Below are 20,749 nucleotides of genomic sequence, written 5' to 3' on the forward strand. Positions count from 1 at the left end.
ATCATCACTTATGAATGATGCCCAGCAAAAGAAACCAAGCTTTTTTTTTGTCATAGTCGCACGCCTCATGTAGCCTTAACCCATAGGCCTATATGTTTTGAATGGGTTTGTATCACAACTAAAGTGGCCAAATAACTTCTTAAAATTAAGCAAATTAACCTGCTTTACAAGGAGTGTAGAACCTAACTGGCATACATAAGCAGCGTGTGAGTTTCCCATTTCGTAAGATAATTTTCAACATAAATATGCATATTTTATAATAAAACCATTACATGCATAATCACTTTTGTGGTCACTTTTGATACATGTTTTCCTGCTAATGGAACATACGTGCTTATAGCCCACTACCATGTGTGCATTGCTGCGCTTATAATGTGAAGAAATAGCCTAATAGTTTATCAACATTTTAAGCTAAACCTTCTGATCTGTTGCATCGGCCACATTGCATAAAACAGAGTTTTTGAAGCTAGTGGTCGTATAAATTTGGGATCTATCGCATCCCAAAACTGTCCCAGACAATGTTTGGAATATTTATTTCTCGCAGAGAATAGAATAGATTGACTTTTGTACTAATGGGGATAGTAGATTGACATAGGCTAGTGCGTTTTCTGTTTGTGAGACCTACTCATCTTGTTGGATGATGAAAAGTAAACGTGGACAGTTCTTCCAATATCTTCAATATGCACCTCGGAAATAAGGACGCGCGCAATTGCAACCCAGATGTGTCTGTCTTCACTTGTAGCCTGTGAGAAAGACCCAATCACGTGATTGAGATTTGATTTGGAGAAGGGCACAACGGCCACTTGCTGCAAAAGGCCTGGATTTTTTAGGGTGCATTACGGCCACACAAAGGGAATGCCACTGTGTAATTCTAGGCATTATCAAGTGCTTTTCAAATGGTGAATGAGAGACTGATGTAGTGTGTACAGCCTGAGCAAAAACAAAGCAGAGCTCATGCGACTTTTTTCAAATCATCATTAGTCGCATCATGCAGCTTTACAAAGTATTAAAAATCAAAACATATAGCCCAATGTTTGTAGAACAACTAAAGTTACATGAATAACTCTAAATTAAGCATATAGGAATAGCTATTTCTTTGTTAACAGCTCAACACAGAATAGCCTCAATTGAATAGCTTCAATTGTATTCTTCATACTATAAAACAATGCCACGGTATTCTAAGCAAGTCTTGTCTACTAAATGAACTAGTGTAGCCCACAGCCATATGACATAGCCACATCACGGATATGAGGACAACATCAGGACAACTCAGGGTATGATATTCTGTTCTTCGGAAATAGACTACATTTTCTCCATATCATGTTTCTTTAGACCTGTCTAAAATACGTAATGGATTTATTGGGAATGTGTAGGCTATATTACATGGATTTATTATTTTTTAAATGTAGATGTTCCAAAGGAGTGTATGATATGCTTGTAGGGAATGCATGGAAGCCAGGAGATGCTAAATTGGTTTATGTTAATTTCGGTCAATTACCGTGAGACCGACAGTTATTTGCTTGACAAATAAAAATGACTGCAGTTATTTGGATATGTTGTCTCTCAGACCACTGTGATGTGATGGACCTGCTGCCCCTCTCCCCCCGCTCCTTCGACCCAAGTCTGGACCCCCTGGCCAGCCTACTGCCCACCTCGGGTGACACCTTCACTGGGAAGATGCCCAAGAGGACGGCGGTGCACTACCGGGCCCTATGGAAGACGGCGATCCACCAGCAGATACTGCTGCTACGCATGGAGAAGGAGAACCAGAGACTGGAGGGTGAGTGAGAATAGAATGGAGCTTTAGTCATCTATTATGCAGAGACAAAGGAAACTTGTCTCTTTGCTTACACCTGTACCCAACCCCCTGTCACTCACACACACACACACACACGTTTTCCCATTCAAAATCCTATTTTCCCTAACCCTTAACCCAAACCCTAAATCTAATCTTTATGCCTAAAATAGCATTTGAACAATTTCAGGACATGAAAAAAGTTGGCATTAGCCAGAGTTCGATATGAGAGAACGTAGTTATCGTAAGTCAGAGTATGATATCTGAGAGGATAATGGCTAGAGTTACATTAGATATATGAAAGGATATACCGTTGAAGTCGGAAGTTTACATACACTTAGGTTGGAGTTATTACAACTCATTCAACCAATCCACAAATTTCTTGTTAACAAACTATAGTTTTGTCAAGTCGGTTAGGACATCTACTTTGTGCATGACAAAAGTAATTTTTCCAACAATTGTTTACAGACAGATTATTTCACTTATAATTCACTGTATCACAATTCCAGTGGGTCAGAAGTTTACATACACTAAATTGACTGTGCCTTTAAACAGCTTGGAAAACTCCAGAAAATTACGTAATTAGACACTTCTGATAGCCTAATTGATATCATTTGAGTCAATTGGAGGTGTACCTGTGGATGTATTTCAATGCCTACCTTCAAACTCAGTGCCTCTTTGCTTGACATCAATGGGAAATCAAATCAGCCAAGACCTCCACAAACAATAGTAGACCTCCAAGTCTGGTTCATCCTTGGGAGCAAGTTCCAAACGCCTGAAGGTACCACGTTCATCTGTACAAACAATAGTACGCAAGTATAAACACCATGGGACAGCAAGCCGTCATACCGCTCAGGAAGGAGACGTGTTCTGTCTCCTAGAGATGAATGAACTTCAGTGCGAAAAGTGCAAATCAATCCCAGAACAAAAGCAAAGGACCTTGTGAAGATGCTGGAGGAAACAGGTACAAAAGTATCTATATCCACAGTAAAACAAGTCCTATGTCGACATAACCTGAAAGGCTCTCAGCAAGGCAGAAGCCCTGCTCCAAAACCACCATAAAAAAGCCAGACTATGGTTTGCAACAAAGATGGTACTTTTTGGAGAAATGTCCTCTGGTCTGATGAAACAAAAAAAGAACTGTTTGGCCATAATGACCATCGTTATGTTTGGAGGAAAAAGGGGGTGGCTTGCAAGCCGAAGGACATAATCCCAACCTTGAAGCACGGGGGTGGCAGCATCATGTTGCGAGGGTGCTTTGCTGCAGGAGGGACTGGTGTACTTCACAAAATAGATGGCATTATGAGGAAGGGAAACTATGTGGATATATTGAAGCAACATCTCAAGACATCTGTCAGGAAGTTAAAGCAAATGGGTCTTCCAAATTGACAATTACCACAAACATACTGGCAAAATGACTTAAGGACAACAAAGTCAAGGTATTGGAGTGGCCATCACAAAGCCCCGACCGTGGGGCGACGCATAATTGGCCTAGCGTCGTCCGGGTTAAGGAGAGTTTGGCCGGTAGGGATATCCTTGTCTCATCGCGCACCAGCGACTCCTGTGGCGGCCCGGGCGCAGTGCGCGCTAACCAAGGTTGCCAGGTGCACAGTGTTTCCTCGGTGTGGCTCCAAATGTTGCCCCTACATACTGGTCTTGACGAGAAGAAGAAAATAACTGTCTAGGGAGGTTCTGTTCTGCACTGTTCAACCAATCTGGTAAACATGGAGGAGTTAAGATGGAGTGTCAGCTTGTTAACATCCAAAAGCAGATGTCGTGCATAGGCTCCCTTTCCATTTCCCCTGAAAACTGGAACATCCGGTTATTGGGGACTCGGCAGAGGCTATAATTCTGCTAATGTCATTCATGCTTTTCATTGGACCAAACAAATAACACTGAAAAGCTCTTAATGTCTCCAAAAACTCGTCAAGTCCACTTGTCTCGTTTTCATCAACTGAAATGAAAAATCTTTTTTGTTTAGTTATAGTTTTTTCTGGGTCTATATAGCCAGTTATCTTGTCACTTGCCACTGTAAAATGTAACATTTTCGTCACTATTTTTGTTGGTGAAATTAACACTGCTTTGATCTCTCTCTGACCTCTTGACCACTCTGTGTAACCTCTCTCCGCTAGCAAGTCGAGACGAGCTGCACATCCGGAAGATGAAGCTGGACTACCAGGAAGTGGGAACATGCATTAAAGACGTGCTAGCCTTCTGGGACAGGAAGCTGAGCGTTCCGGGCAGAGCCAAGGTCATCCCGTTGGACAAAGAGGAGGTCCACAATGCAATCTCTAAGGGTGAGCGAGAGAGAGAGCGATAAGGGTTAAGGTGTGTGTGTTGGGTGGGTGGGTGATCCGTGTGTGTGCTGAAGTCCCCCTCTTTCTGCAGCTGCCCCACACGTCTGTTGTTTGTACTTGTGTGTGTGTGCGCGTTGTATGTCTGTATTAGTATGGTTGCCTGTCTTTGCTAATCTATGTATTGCATGTGTAATGTAATGTGTTTATCTTCCTACCACATCCTACACTTTCTCCATACTCCTGACACATCCAACGCTCTGTACTCCAAAACATCTTCATCTCTGTCCCTAGGTGTCCCTAAGGGCAGGCGTGGGGAGGTGTGGCTCCTCTTCTCCCAGCAGCACCGCCTGAGACACCGTCTGCCCCCCGGCCGCCACGCCCCAGACACCCCCTACCAAGACCTGCTGAAGCAGCTCACGGCCCAGCAGCACTCCATACTAGTTGACCTGGGTATGTGCACGTGCATGCATTCACACACACACAAACAAAGACACACATGCACGCTGGCACACATGCATACACACACACTCCACCAGGACTTGCTGAAGCAGCTCACTGCCCAGTAATACTCCATGTGTGCACATGCTTGTTTATGTACTAGAGGAGGCTGGTGGGAGGAGCTATAGGAGGACAGGCTCATTGTAATGGCTGGAATGGAATAAATGGAAGGGTATCAAACATATGGAATCCGTTCCATTTATTCCATTCAAGCCATTACAATGAGCCTGTCCTCCTATAGCTTCTTCCACCAGCCTCCTCTAGTACATACCCACACAAAAGCAAACACACACCAATTGATTGATTGGTGTATTTATTTCTTATTTGAATGAATTCAATAGGTCGGACGTTCCCCACCCACCAGTACTTCTCAGCCCAGCTGGGTGCAGGGCAGCTGTCCCTCTACAATCTGCTCAAGGCCTACTCTTTGTTAGACACTGAGGTGGGCTACTGCCAGGGCATCAGCTTTGTGGCAGGTATCCTGCTGTTGCACATGAGTGAGGACCAGGCCTTTGACATGCTCAAGTTCCTGATGTACGACCTGGGCTTCCGCAGACAATACAGGCCTGACATGACTTCTCTACAGGTAGGGGGATGGATGGATGGATGGAGGGAGGTGTTTGCTGGACATTTTGGTAATGCTTTATTTAAAAGCCCAGTTTAAAAATATATATATAATCTGGTACTTTAATCTAGTATTCACCTGGTGTTTATATGGTATTACCTAAGAAACGACTAGTAAATAAGGGATAAAATGATATCTCTCTTCCGCACCTGCTGTCTCGACCTCTGAATGATCGGCTATGAAAAGCCAACGGAAATGTTCTACTGAGGTGCTGACCTGTTGCATCCTCTACAACAACTGATATTATTATTTGACCCTGCTGGTCATCTATGAACGTTTGAACATCTTCAAGAACTATGTAATCTCCACCCGGCACAGCCAGAAGAGGACTGGCTACCCCTCGGAGCCTGGCTCCTCTCTAGGTGTCTTCCTAGGTTCCTGTCTTTCTAGGGAGTTTTTCCTAGCCACTGTGCTTCTACATCTGCATTGCTTGTTCTTGGGGTTTTAGGCTGGGATTCTGTATAAGCCCTTTGTGACAACTGCTGATGTAAAAAGGACTTTATAAAAGACATTTGATTGAGTGATTGGTTTCCTTTATGTAGGCAGTTATCTGTATGTGATAACAATGACAACTTGCTAGCACTTTTACCACAAATAATTCAACACAATAACATCCTGGCACAAATGGTACATAGTGACGCTTGTGTCAGTGAATCATTGGCCACTCATGTCAGGGCTCGTTCCACTTTTGCGAGCTCTGTTCAGTTTTTCCCCCCCCTTTTTAAAGACAGAAGCTAGGGCAACAGTGGGTAGGAGGTGGGTTCCATTCCCCTTGAAAATAAAACTATCTCACAAGGGGGTCTCACCTGGGAAGTAAAACGATGATGTATTTATTAGTTTTTGTTAAGGATCCCCAGCTACTCTTTCTGGGGTCCAGCAACATTAAAGCCGTTAAATACAATTTCAAATATTACGTAAAATTTAATTTCATAACACTTCTCCCAACACATTAGGTGTGTTCCCTCAGGCCACCGCTCTACTATCACATACAGCAAACAACAACCAACCCCATATCCAAACCTTCCCAACTGTACTGTTCGTTCTGTTAGTCTTGGCTATACATTACTAGCTTAGCCATGTAGCCTGTTCTGACTGGTAAATGCACAAGCAGGCGTGGTAATGTTTAATCTATCTGGCAACTAAGGGCTGGTTTATGGCCAACCACTGCCCTCTCAGGCCTTTAACTGTGTTCTTATTGGGCTCTGCTAAGGCCAACCCAAAGTTCACACAGGTGGAATGTTTTTCTCCATTGTTTCTTTATCAGTGTTGACAAACCTTCCACTGTTAGTAACTGGGTGAGTTAACTTTTGATTTGTGATTCTTTTTAAGCACTCGCTAGGTTCAACTATCGGACTATTCTGTCAGGGCTGGAGCATGCTTGCGTCACTTTAGGGTCATTTTTGGTCTTCATCTGTTATTCTCTTCTCTAATGAGCCGTGTCAGGGTGAGGAAAGTAAGGTATCTGACCGTCTGTCCACTTTTAGGAGATGGCGTGGTTGGTAGCTGTTTATCTTGTTAGCTACCCTTTCTGACTGTTTTGTGTGGAGTAGGAGTAAGCTAACATCAAGTCAGCTATAGGCCTATGCAGTCAGATGTTCAGGAGTAATAACTATGTAAAACCATCTAGCCAGATCCTGCATGTATGCATCCTATATGTGTATCATATGTGTGTACTGTGTTGTAAGTGTGTTTCAAGGATGATGTCTGACTATGTCCAAATAACTGTACTTGTGTTCATAGTACTCTGATTGGGAATGAGAAAATATACACTCATTTTGGTTTCATCTCGTAACAATTCGCAAAATGAACGAATGCCAGGGAACAAGCACTATTGCACATTGTAAGATGCCTTCTCAGTAAGGATGAGCCTAGTATGTTTTTTTTATTTTTATAAACCAAATATTCCTCTTTTGCCCATGGGCAGCAGAAATAATTTTTAAGCATAATTTAGATATTTTTCTAATTGGGTAGGCATTGGGTAGGCTATTTGTTAGTTATAGATGTACTATCTGGTTGCTAAAATTCTAATAGTTTGCCTAAAGTCAGTTTAGGTGGCAAAACAAGCAAGTATAGTGTAGAGAATAATTGTACCATTAAACCACTGTGAAATATCTTTTCCAGAACCAAAAATATTGTACTTTCAGCTGTTTGAAGCTGGTGTTCAAAACCAAACATAAAAGATGCAAAAATGTAACTTAAGAACGGGAAGAAGCTAAAATTAGCGCACATAGAACAGATCTAGCGCTTCTTAGACTTGCTTTGAATTAGAATGACAGATCTACTGTATAACTCACATTTCTATGTGAATTTGGTCAGGTCGCCCAAAAAGTTACTTATCGCAACTTTAACTTGTATATAATTTGATACAGTACATGCAGCTTCTCTTCTGTCATTACTTGAAGCTGTATAATACGAAATAAAGCCTTGCTCACCAGAATGTCATAAATCGATAGGATCACTGCATCATCAACAATCTACTTGACATCAGTAAAGCTTTCTCTTGCATTTCTGCTTCTCTCCTGGAGGAAAGACGTTTAGGGACCGGCAATATTTTCCGTGCAAAATTTCAAAATTACAGTACATATTTTTCTTGAAAAGCTCTGAAAATGACCTAACATGTTCCTGATAGAAAATGCATCCAAGATGAACTGAAGTACTATGTGGTTGAAAGTGAAATACTGTCAGCTTTTATGTTGTGGGGAGGGGGGTGGGGGGTGGAACAAATGGCAGGAAATAATATAATTGTGCATTCTCAGTATGGATGAGCCTGGTACGTTGATGTTTGTTGCTTACTGCATTCATTTTTTTACCAAAAGGTATGTAGTGTGATTAGTACACATTAGTAAGTAGTAGACAAGACAGATTATGGACACAGTCTGTGTTCCAAATAGTATGTCGTTTTAGTAAGTAGACAAGACAGATTTTGGACACATGTGGTTACATGTTAAATCAAGGTTAAATTAAAATATTGATAGTCTGATCTGATTGTGGCCCCTGCATAGCCAGATGTACCTGTTTTCCAGCTGTATCTGCTGCATGTCTACCACAGATATGTACTGATCTTTGTGTGTCTGTGTGCGTGTATATTTCAGATTCAGATGTACCAGTTGTCCAGGCTGCTGCACGACTACCACAGGGAGCTGTACAGCCACCTGGAGGAACACGAGATCTGCCCCAGCCTCTACGCAGCCCCATGGTTCCTCACACTCTTTGCCTCCCAGTTCCCACTCGGATTCGTCGCACGGATATTTGGTAAGCAACTGATTATACAGTAGGGAAGTATGTGCGGATTCATTGATGTTTTTCTCGACAGACTTTGTCACACATAGCCACTGAACATTTGTATGTGGATATTTTTGAATGTCCCAGGTGTGCCTAAGGGCTGTTACGGTAACCTTATTACTGCCACACCGGCGGTCACGAGTCATGACGGCAGTCAAATTCCACGTATCCGCTTAGTCACGGTAATTAGCTCTGATGCTGCTGATGGCCTACCAAACTTGCTAACTGCCTGGTACTCAGCACTCTATTGTCGCTCTAATCACTCTGACATCAATACAAATGTAATCGAAAATCGAATCAAACACTTCATGAGAGCTTATGTTGCGCAACATTTCTATAGGCTATGCAATTGCATGAGAAAACAGAGTTTTGTCCTCTATTCAAAAGAGGAGGATCCCATCAGCTTTCTATAGGCTAGGTCTTCTACAGTGCCTTGCGAAAGTATTCGGCCCCCTTGAACTTTGCGACCTTTTGCCACATTTCAGGCTTCAAACATAAAGATATAAAACTGGGGGCTGAATAATTTTGCACGCCCAATTTTTCAGTTTTTGATTTGGTAAAAAAGTTTTAAATATCCAATAAATGTCGTTCCACTTCATGATTGTGTCCCACTTGTTGTTGATTCTTCACAAAAAAATACAGTTTTATATCTTTGTGTTTGAAGCCTGAAATGTGGCAAAAGGTCGCAAAAGTTCAAGGGGGCTGAATACTTTCGCAAGGCACTGTATATTTATTTCTCAACTTTCCTAATATTAAGAACGTTACTTATATTTACAACAGGAGTATAGCCTACCTGGCTGGCATAAAAATTAATCACGGAAAAAGGATCCTCCATTCGCTATTTACATTGCATTCTGAAAGTATTCACACCCCATGACTTCTTCCATATTTTGTTAGGTTACAGCCTTATTCTAAAATGTATTCAATCTTATTTTTTCATCAATCTACACACAATACACCATAATGATTTTTTTGTGCAAATTTATGAAATATCACATTTACATAAGTATTCAGAGCCTTTGCTCAGTACTTTGTTGAAGCATCTTTGGCAGCGATTACAGCCTGGAGTCTTCTTGGGTATGACGCTACAAGCTTGGCACACCTGTATTTGGGGAATTTCTCCTATTTTTCTCTGCAGATCCTCTCAAGCTCTGTCAGGTTGGATGGAGAATGTCGCTGCACAGCTATTTTCAGGTCTCTCCAAATATGTTGGATCAGGTTCAAGTCTGGGCTCTGGCTGGGCCACTCAAGGACATTCAGTCACTCCTGCGTTGTCTTGGCTGTGTGCTTAGGGTAGTTGTCCTGTTGGAAGGTGAAACTTCGCCCCAGTATGAGGTACTGAGCACTCTGGAGGTTTCCTCCAGACGTGACACTTGGCATTCAGGCCAAGGAGTTCAATCATGGGTTCGTCAAAAAAGAAAATCTTGTTTCTCACGGTCTGAGAGTCCTTTAGGTGCCTTTTGGCAAATTCAAGTGGGCTGTACCTTTACTGAGGAGTGGTTTCCATCTGGCCATACCATAAAGGTCTGATTGGTTGAGTGCTGCAAAGATGGTTGTCTTTCTCCACAGAGGAACGCTGGAGCTCTGTCAAAGTGACTGGTTCTTGGACACCTTCCTCGCCTAAGCCCTTCTCCCCCGATTGCTCAGTTCGGCCGGGCGGCCAGCTCTAGGAAGAGTCTTGGCGGTTCCAAATTTATTCCATTGAAGAACGATGAAGGCCACTGTGTTCTTGGGGACCTTCAATGCTGCAGCAATTTGTTGTTACCATTCCCCAGATCTGTGCCTTGACACAATCCTGTCTCAAAGCTCTACGTACAATTCCTTCGACCTCATGGCTTGGTTTCTCTGTCAACTGTGGGACCTTATATCAACAGGTGTATGCCTTAACAATCAATTTAATTTACCAGAGGTGGATTCCAATCAAGTTGTATAAACATTTCAAGGATGATCAATGGAAACAGGATGCTCCTGAGCTCAATTTCAAGTCTCATAGCAAAGGGTCTGAATACTCAAATAACTAAGGTATTTCTGTTTTTATTTGTAATAAACTTGCAACGTTTTGTCATTAAGGGGTATTGTGTATAGATTGATAAGGCTGTAACGTAACAAAATGTGGAAAAAGTCAAGGGGTCTGAATACTTTCCGAATGCACTTTCTATACAGGTGGATGATAATGGTCCATTTTAAATCAAAATGAATTTCACACTCATATTATTTAGTACATGTAAAGACAAGTGGGTGACCATATTAGCCTGTCACTTGTGAATTATATATTATCAATGAATGAAGGACAACTAGGCAAGAAACAGCGAATGCCTTTTTTTTGTTGACTTTATATCAGTCGCACACCTCATGTAGCCTAGCCTAAATGTTTTGATAAGGTTTGTATCACAACTAAAAATCAAATTCATTTATATAGCCCTTCGTACATCAGCTGATATCTCAAAGTGCTGTACAACCCAGCCTAAAACCCCAAACAGTAAGCAATGCAGGTGTAGAAGCATAGTGGCTAGGAAAAACTCCCTAGAAAGTTCAAAACCTAGGAAGAAACCTAGATAGGAACCAGACTGTGAGGGGTGGCCAGTCCTCTTCTGGCTGTGCCGGGTGGAGATTATAACAGAACATGGTGTTCAAATGTTCATAAATGACCAGCATGGTAATAATAATCACAGGCAGAACACTTGAAACTGGAGCAGCAGCATGGCCAGGTGGACTGGGGACAGCAAGGAGTCATCATGCCAGGTAGTCCTGAGGCATGGTCCTAGGGCTTAGGTCCTCCGAGAGAGAGAAAGAAAGAAAGAGAGAAAGAGAGAATTAGAGAGAGCATACTTAAATTCCCACAAGACACCGGATATGACAGGAGAAGTACTCCAGATGTAACAAACTGACCCTAGCCCCCCGACACACAAACTACTGCAGCATAAATACTGGAGGCTGAGACGGGAGTGGTCAGGAGACACTGCGGCCCCATCCGATGATACCCCCGGACAGGGCCAAACAGGAAGGATATAACCCCACCCACTTTGCCAAAGCACAGCCCCCACACCACGAGAGGGATATGTTCAACCACCAACTTACCATCCTCAGGCCGAGTATTGCCCAAAAAGATCTCCGCCACGGCACAACCCAAGGGGGGGCGCCAACCCAGACAGGAAGATCACATCAGTGACTCAACCCACTCAAGTGACGCACCCCTCCAAGGGACTGCATGGAAGAGCACCAGTAAGCCAGTGACTCAGCCCCTGTATTAGGGTTAGAGGCAGAGAATCCCAGTGGAAAGAGGGGAACCGGCCAGGCAGAGACAGCAAGGGCGGTTCTTTGCTCCAGAGCCTTTCCGTTCACCTTCACACTCCTGGGCCAGACTACACTCAATCATATGACCCACTGAAGAGATGAGTATTCAGTTCAGATTTAAAGGTTGAGACCGAGTTTGCATCTCTCACATGGGTAGGCAGATCATTCCATAAAAATGGAGCTCTATAGGAGAAAGCCCTGCCTCCAGCTGTTTGCTTATAAATTCTAGGGACAATTAGGAGGCCTGCGTCTTGTGACCGTAGCGTACGTGTAGGTATGTACGGCAGGACCAAATCAGAGAGATAGGTAGGAGCAAGCCCATGTAATGCTTTGTAGGTTAGCAGTAAAACCTTGAAATCAGCCCTTGCCTTGACAGGAAGCCAGTATAAGGAGGCTAGCACTGGAGTAATATGATCAAATTTTGGGGTTCTAGTCAGGATTCTAGCAGCCGTATTTAGCACTAACTGAATTTTATTTAGTGCTTTATCCGGGTAGCCGGAAAGTAGAGCATTGCAGTGGTCTAACCTAGAAGTAACAAAAGCATGGATTAATTTTTCTGCATCATTTTTGGACAGAAAGTTTCTGATTTTTGCAATGTTACGTAGATGGAAAAAAGCTGTCCTTGAAACAGTCTTGATATGTGTAACGGCGTTCTTCGTTTGTTGAAAGAGAGGACCGAAATGCAGCGTGGTGGTTACTCATGTCTTTAATGAAAAAAGTGACGATACATGAAATAACTTAAATACGAAAACAACAAACGGAACGTGAAACCTAATTACAGCCTATCTGGTGAAACTACACAGAGACAGGAACAATCACCCACGAAATACAAAGTGAAACTCAGGCTACCTAAATACGGTTCCCAATCAGAGGCAACGAGAATCACCTGACTCCAGATTGAGAACTGCCTCAGGCAGCCAAGCCTAACTAGACATACCCCTAAACATAGCAATCCCAAATCCTATAAAACCCCAATACGAAACCAAACACATAAACCCATGTCACACCCTGGCCTGACCAAAATATATAACGAAAACACAAAACACTATGACCAAGGCGTGACAATATGTTCGTCAAAAGAGAGATCAGGGTCCAAAGTAACGCCGAGGTCCTTCAGTTTTATTTGAGCAGACTGTACAACCATTAAGATTAATAGTCAGATTCAACAGAAGATCTCTTTGTTTCTCGGGACCTAGAACAAGCATCTCTGTTTTGTCCGAGTTTAAAAGTTGAACGTTTGCAGCCATCCACTTCCTTATGTCTGAAACACAGGCTTCTAGCGAGGGCAATTTTGGGGCTTCACCATGTTTAATTGAAATGTACAGCTGTGTGTCATCCGCATAGCAGTGAAAGTTAACATTATGTTTTCGAATGACATCCCCAAGAGGTAAAATATATAGTGAAAACAATAGTGGTCCTAAAACGGAACCTTGAGGAACACCGAAATTTACAGTTGATTTGTCAGAGGACAAACCATTCACAGAGACAAACTGATATCACTAAGGTCTAGGAGCACGAGGACACATGCAAAGCCTTGGTCTGATGCCATTAAAAGGTTATTTACCACCTTCACAAGTGCAGTCTCAGTGCTATGATGGGGTCTAAAACCAGTCTGAAGCATTTCGTATACATTGTTTGTCTTCAGGAAGGCAGTGAGTTGCTGCGCAACAGCCTTTTCTAAACATTTTGAGAGGAATGGAAGATTCGATATAGGTCGATAGTTTTTTATATTTTCTGGGTCAAGGTTTGGCTTTTTCAAGAGAGGCTTTATTACTGCCACTTTTAGTGAGTTTGGTACACAACCGGTTTAGAGGCCATGATTATTTTCATCATTGTATCAAGAGATATAGTACTAAAACACTTGAGGATCTCTCTTGATCCTATGTCCTGGCAGAGTTGTGCAGACTCAGGACAACTGAGCTTTGAAGGAATACGCAGATTTAAAGAGGAGTCCGTAATTTGCTTTCTAATAGTCATGATCTTTTCCTCAAAGAAGTTCATTAATTTATTACTGCTGAAGTGAAAGCCATCCTCTCTTGGGGAATGCTGCTTTTTAGTTAGCTTTGCGACAGTATCAAAAATAAATTTCGGATTGTTCTTATTTTCCTCAATTAAGTTGGAAAAATAGGATGATCGAGCAGCAGTAAGGGCTCTTCGATACTGCACGGTACTGTCTTTCCAAGCTAGTCGAAGACTTCCAGTTTGCTGTGGCGCCATATCCGTTCCAATTTTCTGGAAGCTTGCTTCAGAGCTCGGGTATTTTCTGTATACCAGGGAGCTAGTTTCTTATGAGAAATGTTTTTAGTTTTTAGGGGTGCAACTGCATCTAGGGTATTGCGCAAGGTTAAATTGAGTTCCTCAGTTAGGTGGTTAACAGAGTTGTGTCCTCTGACGTCCTTGGGTAGACAGAGGGAGTCTGGAAGGGCATCAAGGAATCTTTGTGTTGTCTGTGAATTTATAGCACGACTTTTGATGCTCCTGGGTTGTGGTCTGAGCAGATTATATTTGTTGCAATTGCAAACGTAATAAAATAGTGGTCCTATAGTCCAGGATTATGAGGAAAAACATTAAGATCCACACCATTTATTCCATGGGACAAAACTAGGTCCAGAGTATGACTGTGACAGTGAGTAGGTCCAGAGACATGTTGGACAAAACCCACTGAGTCGATGATGGCTCCGAAAGCCTTTTGGAGTGGGTCTGTGGACTTTTCCATGTGAATATTAACGTCAACAAAAATTAGAATATTATCTACTATGACTACAAGGTTCGATAGGAATTCAGGGAACTCAATGAGGAACACTGTATATGACTCTGGAGGCCTGTAAACAGTACCTATAAAAAGTGATTGAGTAGGCTGCATAGATTTCATGACTAGAAGCTCAAAAGATGAAAACTTCATTTTATTTTTTTGTAAATTGAAATTTGCTATCGTAAATGTTAGAAACACCTCTGCCTTTGCGGGATGCATGGGGGATATGGTCACTAGTGTAACCAGGGGGTGAGGCCTCATTTAACAAAGTCAATTCATCAGGCTTAAGCCATGTTTCAGTCAGGCCAATCACATCAAGATTATGATCAGTGATTATAGTCAATGAACTAATGTTCATTGACTATAATTGCCTTTGAAGTAAGGGATCTAACATGAAGTAGCCCTATTTTGAGATGTGAGGTATCACAATCTCTTTCAATAATGACAGGAATGGAGGAGGTCTTAATCCTAGTGAGATTGCTAAGGCAAACACCGCCATGTTTAGTTTTGCCCAACCCAGGTCGAGACACAGACACGGTCTCAATGGGAATAGCTGAGCTGACTACACTGACTGTGCTAGTGGCAGACTCCACTAAGCTGGCAGGCTGGATAACAGCCTGCTGCCTGGCCTGCACCCTATTTCATTGTGGAGTTAGAACCCTGTCTTTGTTGGTAGATAAGATGAGAGCACCCCTCCAGCTAGGATGGAGTCCATCACTCCTCAGCAGGTCAGGCTTGGTCCTGTTTGTGGGTGAGTCCCAATTATCTACAAATTCCATCTTTTGGGAGGGGCAGAAAACAGTTTTCAACCAGCGATTGAGTTGTGAGACTCTGCTGTAGAGCTCATCACTCCCCCTAACTGGGAGGGGGCCAGAGACAATTACTCGATGCCGACACATCTTTCTAGCTGATTTACCCGTTGAAGCTATGTTGCGCGTGGTGACATCTGACTGTTTCATCCTAACATTGTTGGTGCCGACGTGGATAACAATATTTCTATACTCTACACTCACCAATTTTAGCTTTAGCCAGCACCATCTTCAGATTAGCCTTAACGTCGGTAGCCCTGCCCCCTGGTAAACAGTGTATGATCTCTGGATGATTCGTTTTAAGTCTAATACTGCGGGTAATGGAGTCACCAATGACTAGGGTTTTCAATTTGTCAGAGCTAATGGTGGGAAGCTTCGGCATCTCAGACCCCGTAACGGGAGGAGTAGAGACGAGAAGGCTCGGCCTCAGACTAACTTGCTGCTTAATGGGGAAAACCGGTTGAAAGTTTCTGTCGGCTGAATGAGCGACACCGGTTGAGCATTCCTACAGCATTTCCTTCCAGAAACCATGAGAAAGTTGTCCGGCTGCGGGGACCGTGCGAGGGGATTTATACTAACGTTACTATCTGTACTTCCTTGTGGCACGGACGCTGCTTCATCCTTTCCTACACTGAAATTACCCTTGCCTAATGATTGCGTCTGAAGCTGGGCTTGCAGCACAGCTTTCCTCGCAGTAAGGCGATCGTTCTCCTGTATATTATGAGTACAGCGACTATATTATGAGTACAGCGAATTAGAAGGCATTACTACTTAGCTACGGCTGTTGGAGGTCCTGACGAACAACGCCCAGATAAAGCATCCGGAGTGAAAAAGTTGAATGAAAAAACAAAAATATAAACGGTAATTAAAAAGTAAAAACCGTCAAGTTGTCAGGTAGCAAAGTAAGGTTGGCAACAAAACACACAGCAACGTAAACAAGTCTGCAAGTTGTGACACATATGCATATGGAATCATGCAAAGGATGGATACTTTGAAGAATCTCAAAATCTCACTAAAGTGGCCAAATAACTTCATAAAATTAAGCACATTAATCCACTTTACAACCGGTATAGAGCATAATTGGCATATGCAGCGTGTGAGTTTTAAGATTGTGGAAGATTATTTTCACCATAAAAATACACCTTTATAATAAAAGCATTAAATGCATTATCGCATTTGTGGTCCCTTTTGAGAAGGGTGTTCTCCTTATTAATTGGTTGCATTTTGGAACATTCGCACTTATAGCTTACTGGGCTTATAATGTGAAAAAATTGCCTAATAGTTTATTAACATTTTAAGCTAAATGTTCTGATCTGTTGTGTCAGTCACATTGCTATAAAAAAAAAAGTAGTGGTTGTATTAATTTGGGATCTATCGCGTCCCAGACTATTTTTGGAATATTTCTATCTCACACAGAATAGAATAGGTCAACTTTTGTACTAATGGGGATACTGGAGTGATTTTATCATGTAAATCTTGGTGGGACAAACAAAAAAATCTATTTATGATGCATGCCAGCAAAGCCATTGCATAGCACAACACTAAACGATACATTCATTGCGCTATAACAGTAACAAATGGTGCCCACAAACTGTTAGGACCTACAGAAGCTGTCTCAACAGCAGAGCTTTCTTTTCAGCACCATGGAGTGTATCTTTACCACTGCTACACCTGGTTATCAGCGGAGCCTTGTCTGACAGCGACACTGTTCATTCAGCCTCATTTACTGCCATTTTAAAAAACATAGCTGATATGGCCAAATTGCTTAAACAAATGTGGTTTCTACTGACAATTGAGATGTACAAACTATGGCATAAGAGAACGACGGGCGGATGAGAGGCAATCCGTCATTTTGATTAAGACAATGAGTGAGCTAGGACAGACACACTCAATATAACTATTTGTTCAGACAGAATTCAGAACATGGGCTGTTCTTACAGTATTCTCCCTGTACACCAAGTCAGAACTGTAGGATAAATAAAGGGGGCACATAAGCAGACATTGAACGCTCTTACAATATTTGATGATTACATTTCTCTAAAACAGGATATAGGCTTCATGTGGACCATCAAGTCAGAACAGTCAGAACAAACTATGAAATAACACATATGGAATCATGCAAAGCTGTCATCAAAGCAAAGGGTGGATACTTTGAAGAATCTCAAATATAAAATATATTATGATTTGTCTAACACTTCTTTGGCTACTACATGATTCCATATGTGTTATTTCATAGTTTTGATGTCTTCACAATTATTATACAATGTATAAAATAGTAAAAATAAACAAAAACCTTGGCATGAGTAAGTGTGTCCAAACTTTTGTCTGGTACTCTATATATATTTTTTTGCTAAACAGGTGGAGCTCTGCTGTTCTTTAGGCCTACTCATCTTGTGGGCTGACGAATAGTAAATGTGTACAGTTCTTCCAACATCTTCAATATGCGCCTCGGAATTCGATAAGGTCGCGAACAGTTGCATCCTGATGTGTCTGTCTTCACTTGTAGCCTGTGAGAAGGACCCGATCACGTGAAGGACATTGGCTAAGAATTGAGATATCTGAGCGAGCCATGTGAGTGAGAGGTGCTTCAGAGCACGCAGCCGGGAGAAGGGAATTCTAACTATTATCAGCCCTTGGGCACAAGACCATTGGCTGCAAAAGGCATACCTTTTTTAGGGGCATTACGACCACAAAGGGGATGCCACCGGGAAATTTGAGGCATTATCAAATGCTTGTCAAATTGTGAATGAGAGACTGATGAAGTGTGTGTAGCCTGCACAAAAAACAATGCAGAGTTTATGCCTTTCATGCAACTTTTTTCAAATCATGCATCCTTAGAATGTATAAAAAATCTAAACATATAGCCCAATGTTTGTATCACAACTAAAGTTGCATAAATAACTCGAAATTAAGCATATAGGAGGACCTGTTTCTTTGTTAACCACTCAACACAGAATAGCCATGTGTGCACTCCCTCAAATCATTTGGAGAAAATATCCTTTCTATTTTATTCAGCTTTGTTCAATTGTATTCTTCATACTATAAAATAATGCCACGGAATTCTAAGCAAATCTTGTCTGCTAAATTAACTAGTGTAGCCCAAAGCGATATGACATAGCCAGATCAGGTGTAGGCTATGTTACATGGATTTATTAGACTTTTTAAAATGTAGATGTTCCAAAGTTCTGCATCAGTGGCTTGTAGGCTGTGTGTGGAAGCCAGGAGATGCTAAATGTGTTTATGTTAATTAGCGGTAATTTACTGCGAGACCGGCAGCTATTTGTTTGACAATCACTGGCTGATAAAATTTAATGACCGCCACAGTCCTAGGTGTGCCACTGTACTTCCACAAACCTGTGGCTTACAGTCAGTTTCACACCATTATCTTCACACTATTTTACTCACATTGAATCAGAAAAACTGTTTTCTTGTTTTTCCTACCTTCTCTGTTCTCTCTCTCTCTCTCTCTCTCTCTCTCTCTCTCTCTCTCTCTCTCTCTCTCTCTCTCTCTCTCTCTCTCTCTCTCTCTCTCTCTCTCACACACACACCCATTCAGCCCTTGTCTCTGTGTTCTATGTCATAGATATCCTATTTGCCCAGGGGAGTGAAGTGATCTTTAAGGTGGCTCTGTGTCTACTGAGCAGTCACGAAGGGGAGATAGTGGAGTGTGATAGCTTCGAGACCATCGTGGACTACCTGAAAACTACAATTCCCAACCTCACCCACACCCAGATGGAGGAAACCATCTCAAAGGTACAGATGGGGGGGAGACATTAAAAGTGAGCATTCACTGTTGGTGGTATATAGTAAATAGGGTGCCATTTGGGATGTACACGTGTAGTCTTGGGATGCACAAAATTGAGATTCTCCATTGAAAGCACTTCGGAGTCCAAGACTAGGTTTAATCTGGGTCTGGGAAACTGGCCCTACATTTACATTATATGGGGCCCCTGAGTAAGGCACTTAACCCTGAACTCCATAGATGTCGTGTGTGTGTGTGTGTGTGTGTGTGTGTGTGTGTGTGTGTGTGTGTGTGTGTGCGCGTGCTGTCTCGGGGTTGGGCAGCGCAAAGAGACTAATTTTTGTTTCAACAATGAACAATAAAGCACTATTCTGTTTGATTTTGTAGCTCAAACCCATGAGTGCTCATGATGAGCGCAGTGCTTGTGGACATGAGTGACTTTGGCCATAAATATAGAGAGCGGTTGTGGAAGAGGCAAGCCTGCTATTTTATGACGACAATCCATAACAGAGCACATGACACACACCCTGCCCAAGGGGGACTGTAAAGACCTTTTTGTGGCTCTTGATTTGCTTGTAATGGGATACACACAGTACACACAGGCTGTGCTTATGTCTTATGAGTAGCAGATCTGGGTTCAAATGTTTATTGAAAGGTCGTGAGTAAACTCCAGCACTTGTTTTTTCTACTTATTACCTGACTCTACAGGTGTGGGCGATTTTGACTTTCTCTTTGCGGTTGCCAGGTGTTTGACACAGAAGTTGATGTTTTTCAACTCTGGGTTGCCAGGTATATATACTTTGTAATTATGTGGGTTGCCAGGTGTTGGACATGGACATCTCGAAGCAGCTACATGCGTATGAGGTGGAGTACCACGTGCTGCAGGACGAGACGGTGGATGCTGTGCTCCAGTCAAACGACTCAGACCGTCTGGATAAACTGGAGAAGACCAACAACCAGCTGAAGAAACAGAACATGGATCTGCTAGAGAAACTACAGGTGGGAAACTGGCTCAATTCAAGTTTCCTCAGGGCAATTCATTTTGCAGTCAAGGAGTACATAAGACACAATATAGTTCTTCTCTACTCTCTATTCTACTCTTTACATTATGAATATCCCAGAAGAAGAAAGAGGAGCACTCAAATGTCAGCAATGATCTTTGAGGTTCAATGTGGGGGCAAACAGACAGGCTTACATTTTGGTGTGTCAGAGGCCTTCCTCAGAGATGCTCATCTTGTCAAGTGTTATGGGTTAAGATGTCCCTCCGTTGACCTTTGTATGCAAGCTGTCTGGTACTACGCTCACAGTATATACAGTACACACAGAACAAACAAATAAACACATTTTGGAGTTGATATGCACTGCTTCAGCCTGCCAGTAGATGTCACCAGAGCACAACCCCAAACACAGTATAAGAAATAAAAAGGAATGAGTCTCAATTCTCCATCCAAGGAATTCTCGCTTTTTAATCCATACTGTAGACCATTAAATAGTCTGTCTGTCTGCAGATGAGGTCACAGCTGAGGAATGGCAGGGATTAAGGATTGACACATTTGGAGAGTGAAACCCCTTAGTAAATGTTAACAGGAAACAAGAGAACATGCAAGTCTTAATGTTTCTACTGTGTTTTTAAACAGGCACACAAATGCCAGATG

The 20,749-nt window shown here is 42.3% G+C and overlaps 1 protein-coding gene across 3 annotated transcripts in view; it reads left to right on the top strand.

Moving 5' to 3' along the window:
• tbc1d4 (TBC1 domain family, member 4) overlaps window positions 1–20,749 on the top strand; it is a 128,874-nt gene that overhangs the window by 98,878 nt on the left and 9,247 nt on the right. For all 3 annotated transcript variants that reach the window (XM_020462295.2, XM_020462296.2, XM_031805589.1), the window contains 7 exons: window positions 1,568–1,780; window positions 3,928–4,092; window positions 4,384–4,542; window positions 4,932–5,176; window positions 8,308–8,467; window positions 18,936–19,105; window positions 19,917–20,093. In XM_020462295.2, the coding sequence (XP_020317884.1) occupies window positions 1,568–1,780; window positions 3,928–4,092; window positions 4,384–4,542; window positions 4,932–5,176; window positions 8,308–8,467; window positions 18,936–19,105; window positions 19,917–20,093 (1,289 nt within the window). The remainder of the gene's footprint in view (window positions 1–1,567; window positions 1,781–3,927; window positions 4,093–4,383; window positions 4,543–4,931; window positions 5,177–8,307; window positions 8,468–18,935; window positions 19,106–19,916; window positions 20,094–20,749) is intronic.

The sequence above is a fragment of the Oncorhynchus kisutch genome, linkage group LG26, assembly GCF_002021735.2.
Source record: "Oncorhynchus kisutch isolate 150728-3 linkage group LG26, Okis_V2, whole genome shotgun sequence".
Taxonomy (NCBI): domain Eukaryota; kingdom Metazoa; phylum Chordata; class Actinopteri; order Salmoniformes; family Salmonidae; genus Oncorhynchus; species Oncorhynchus kisutch.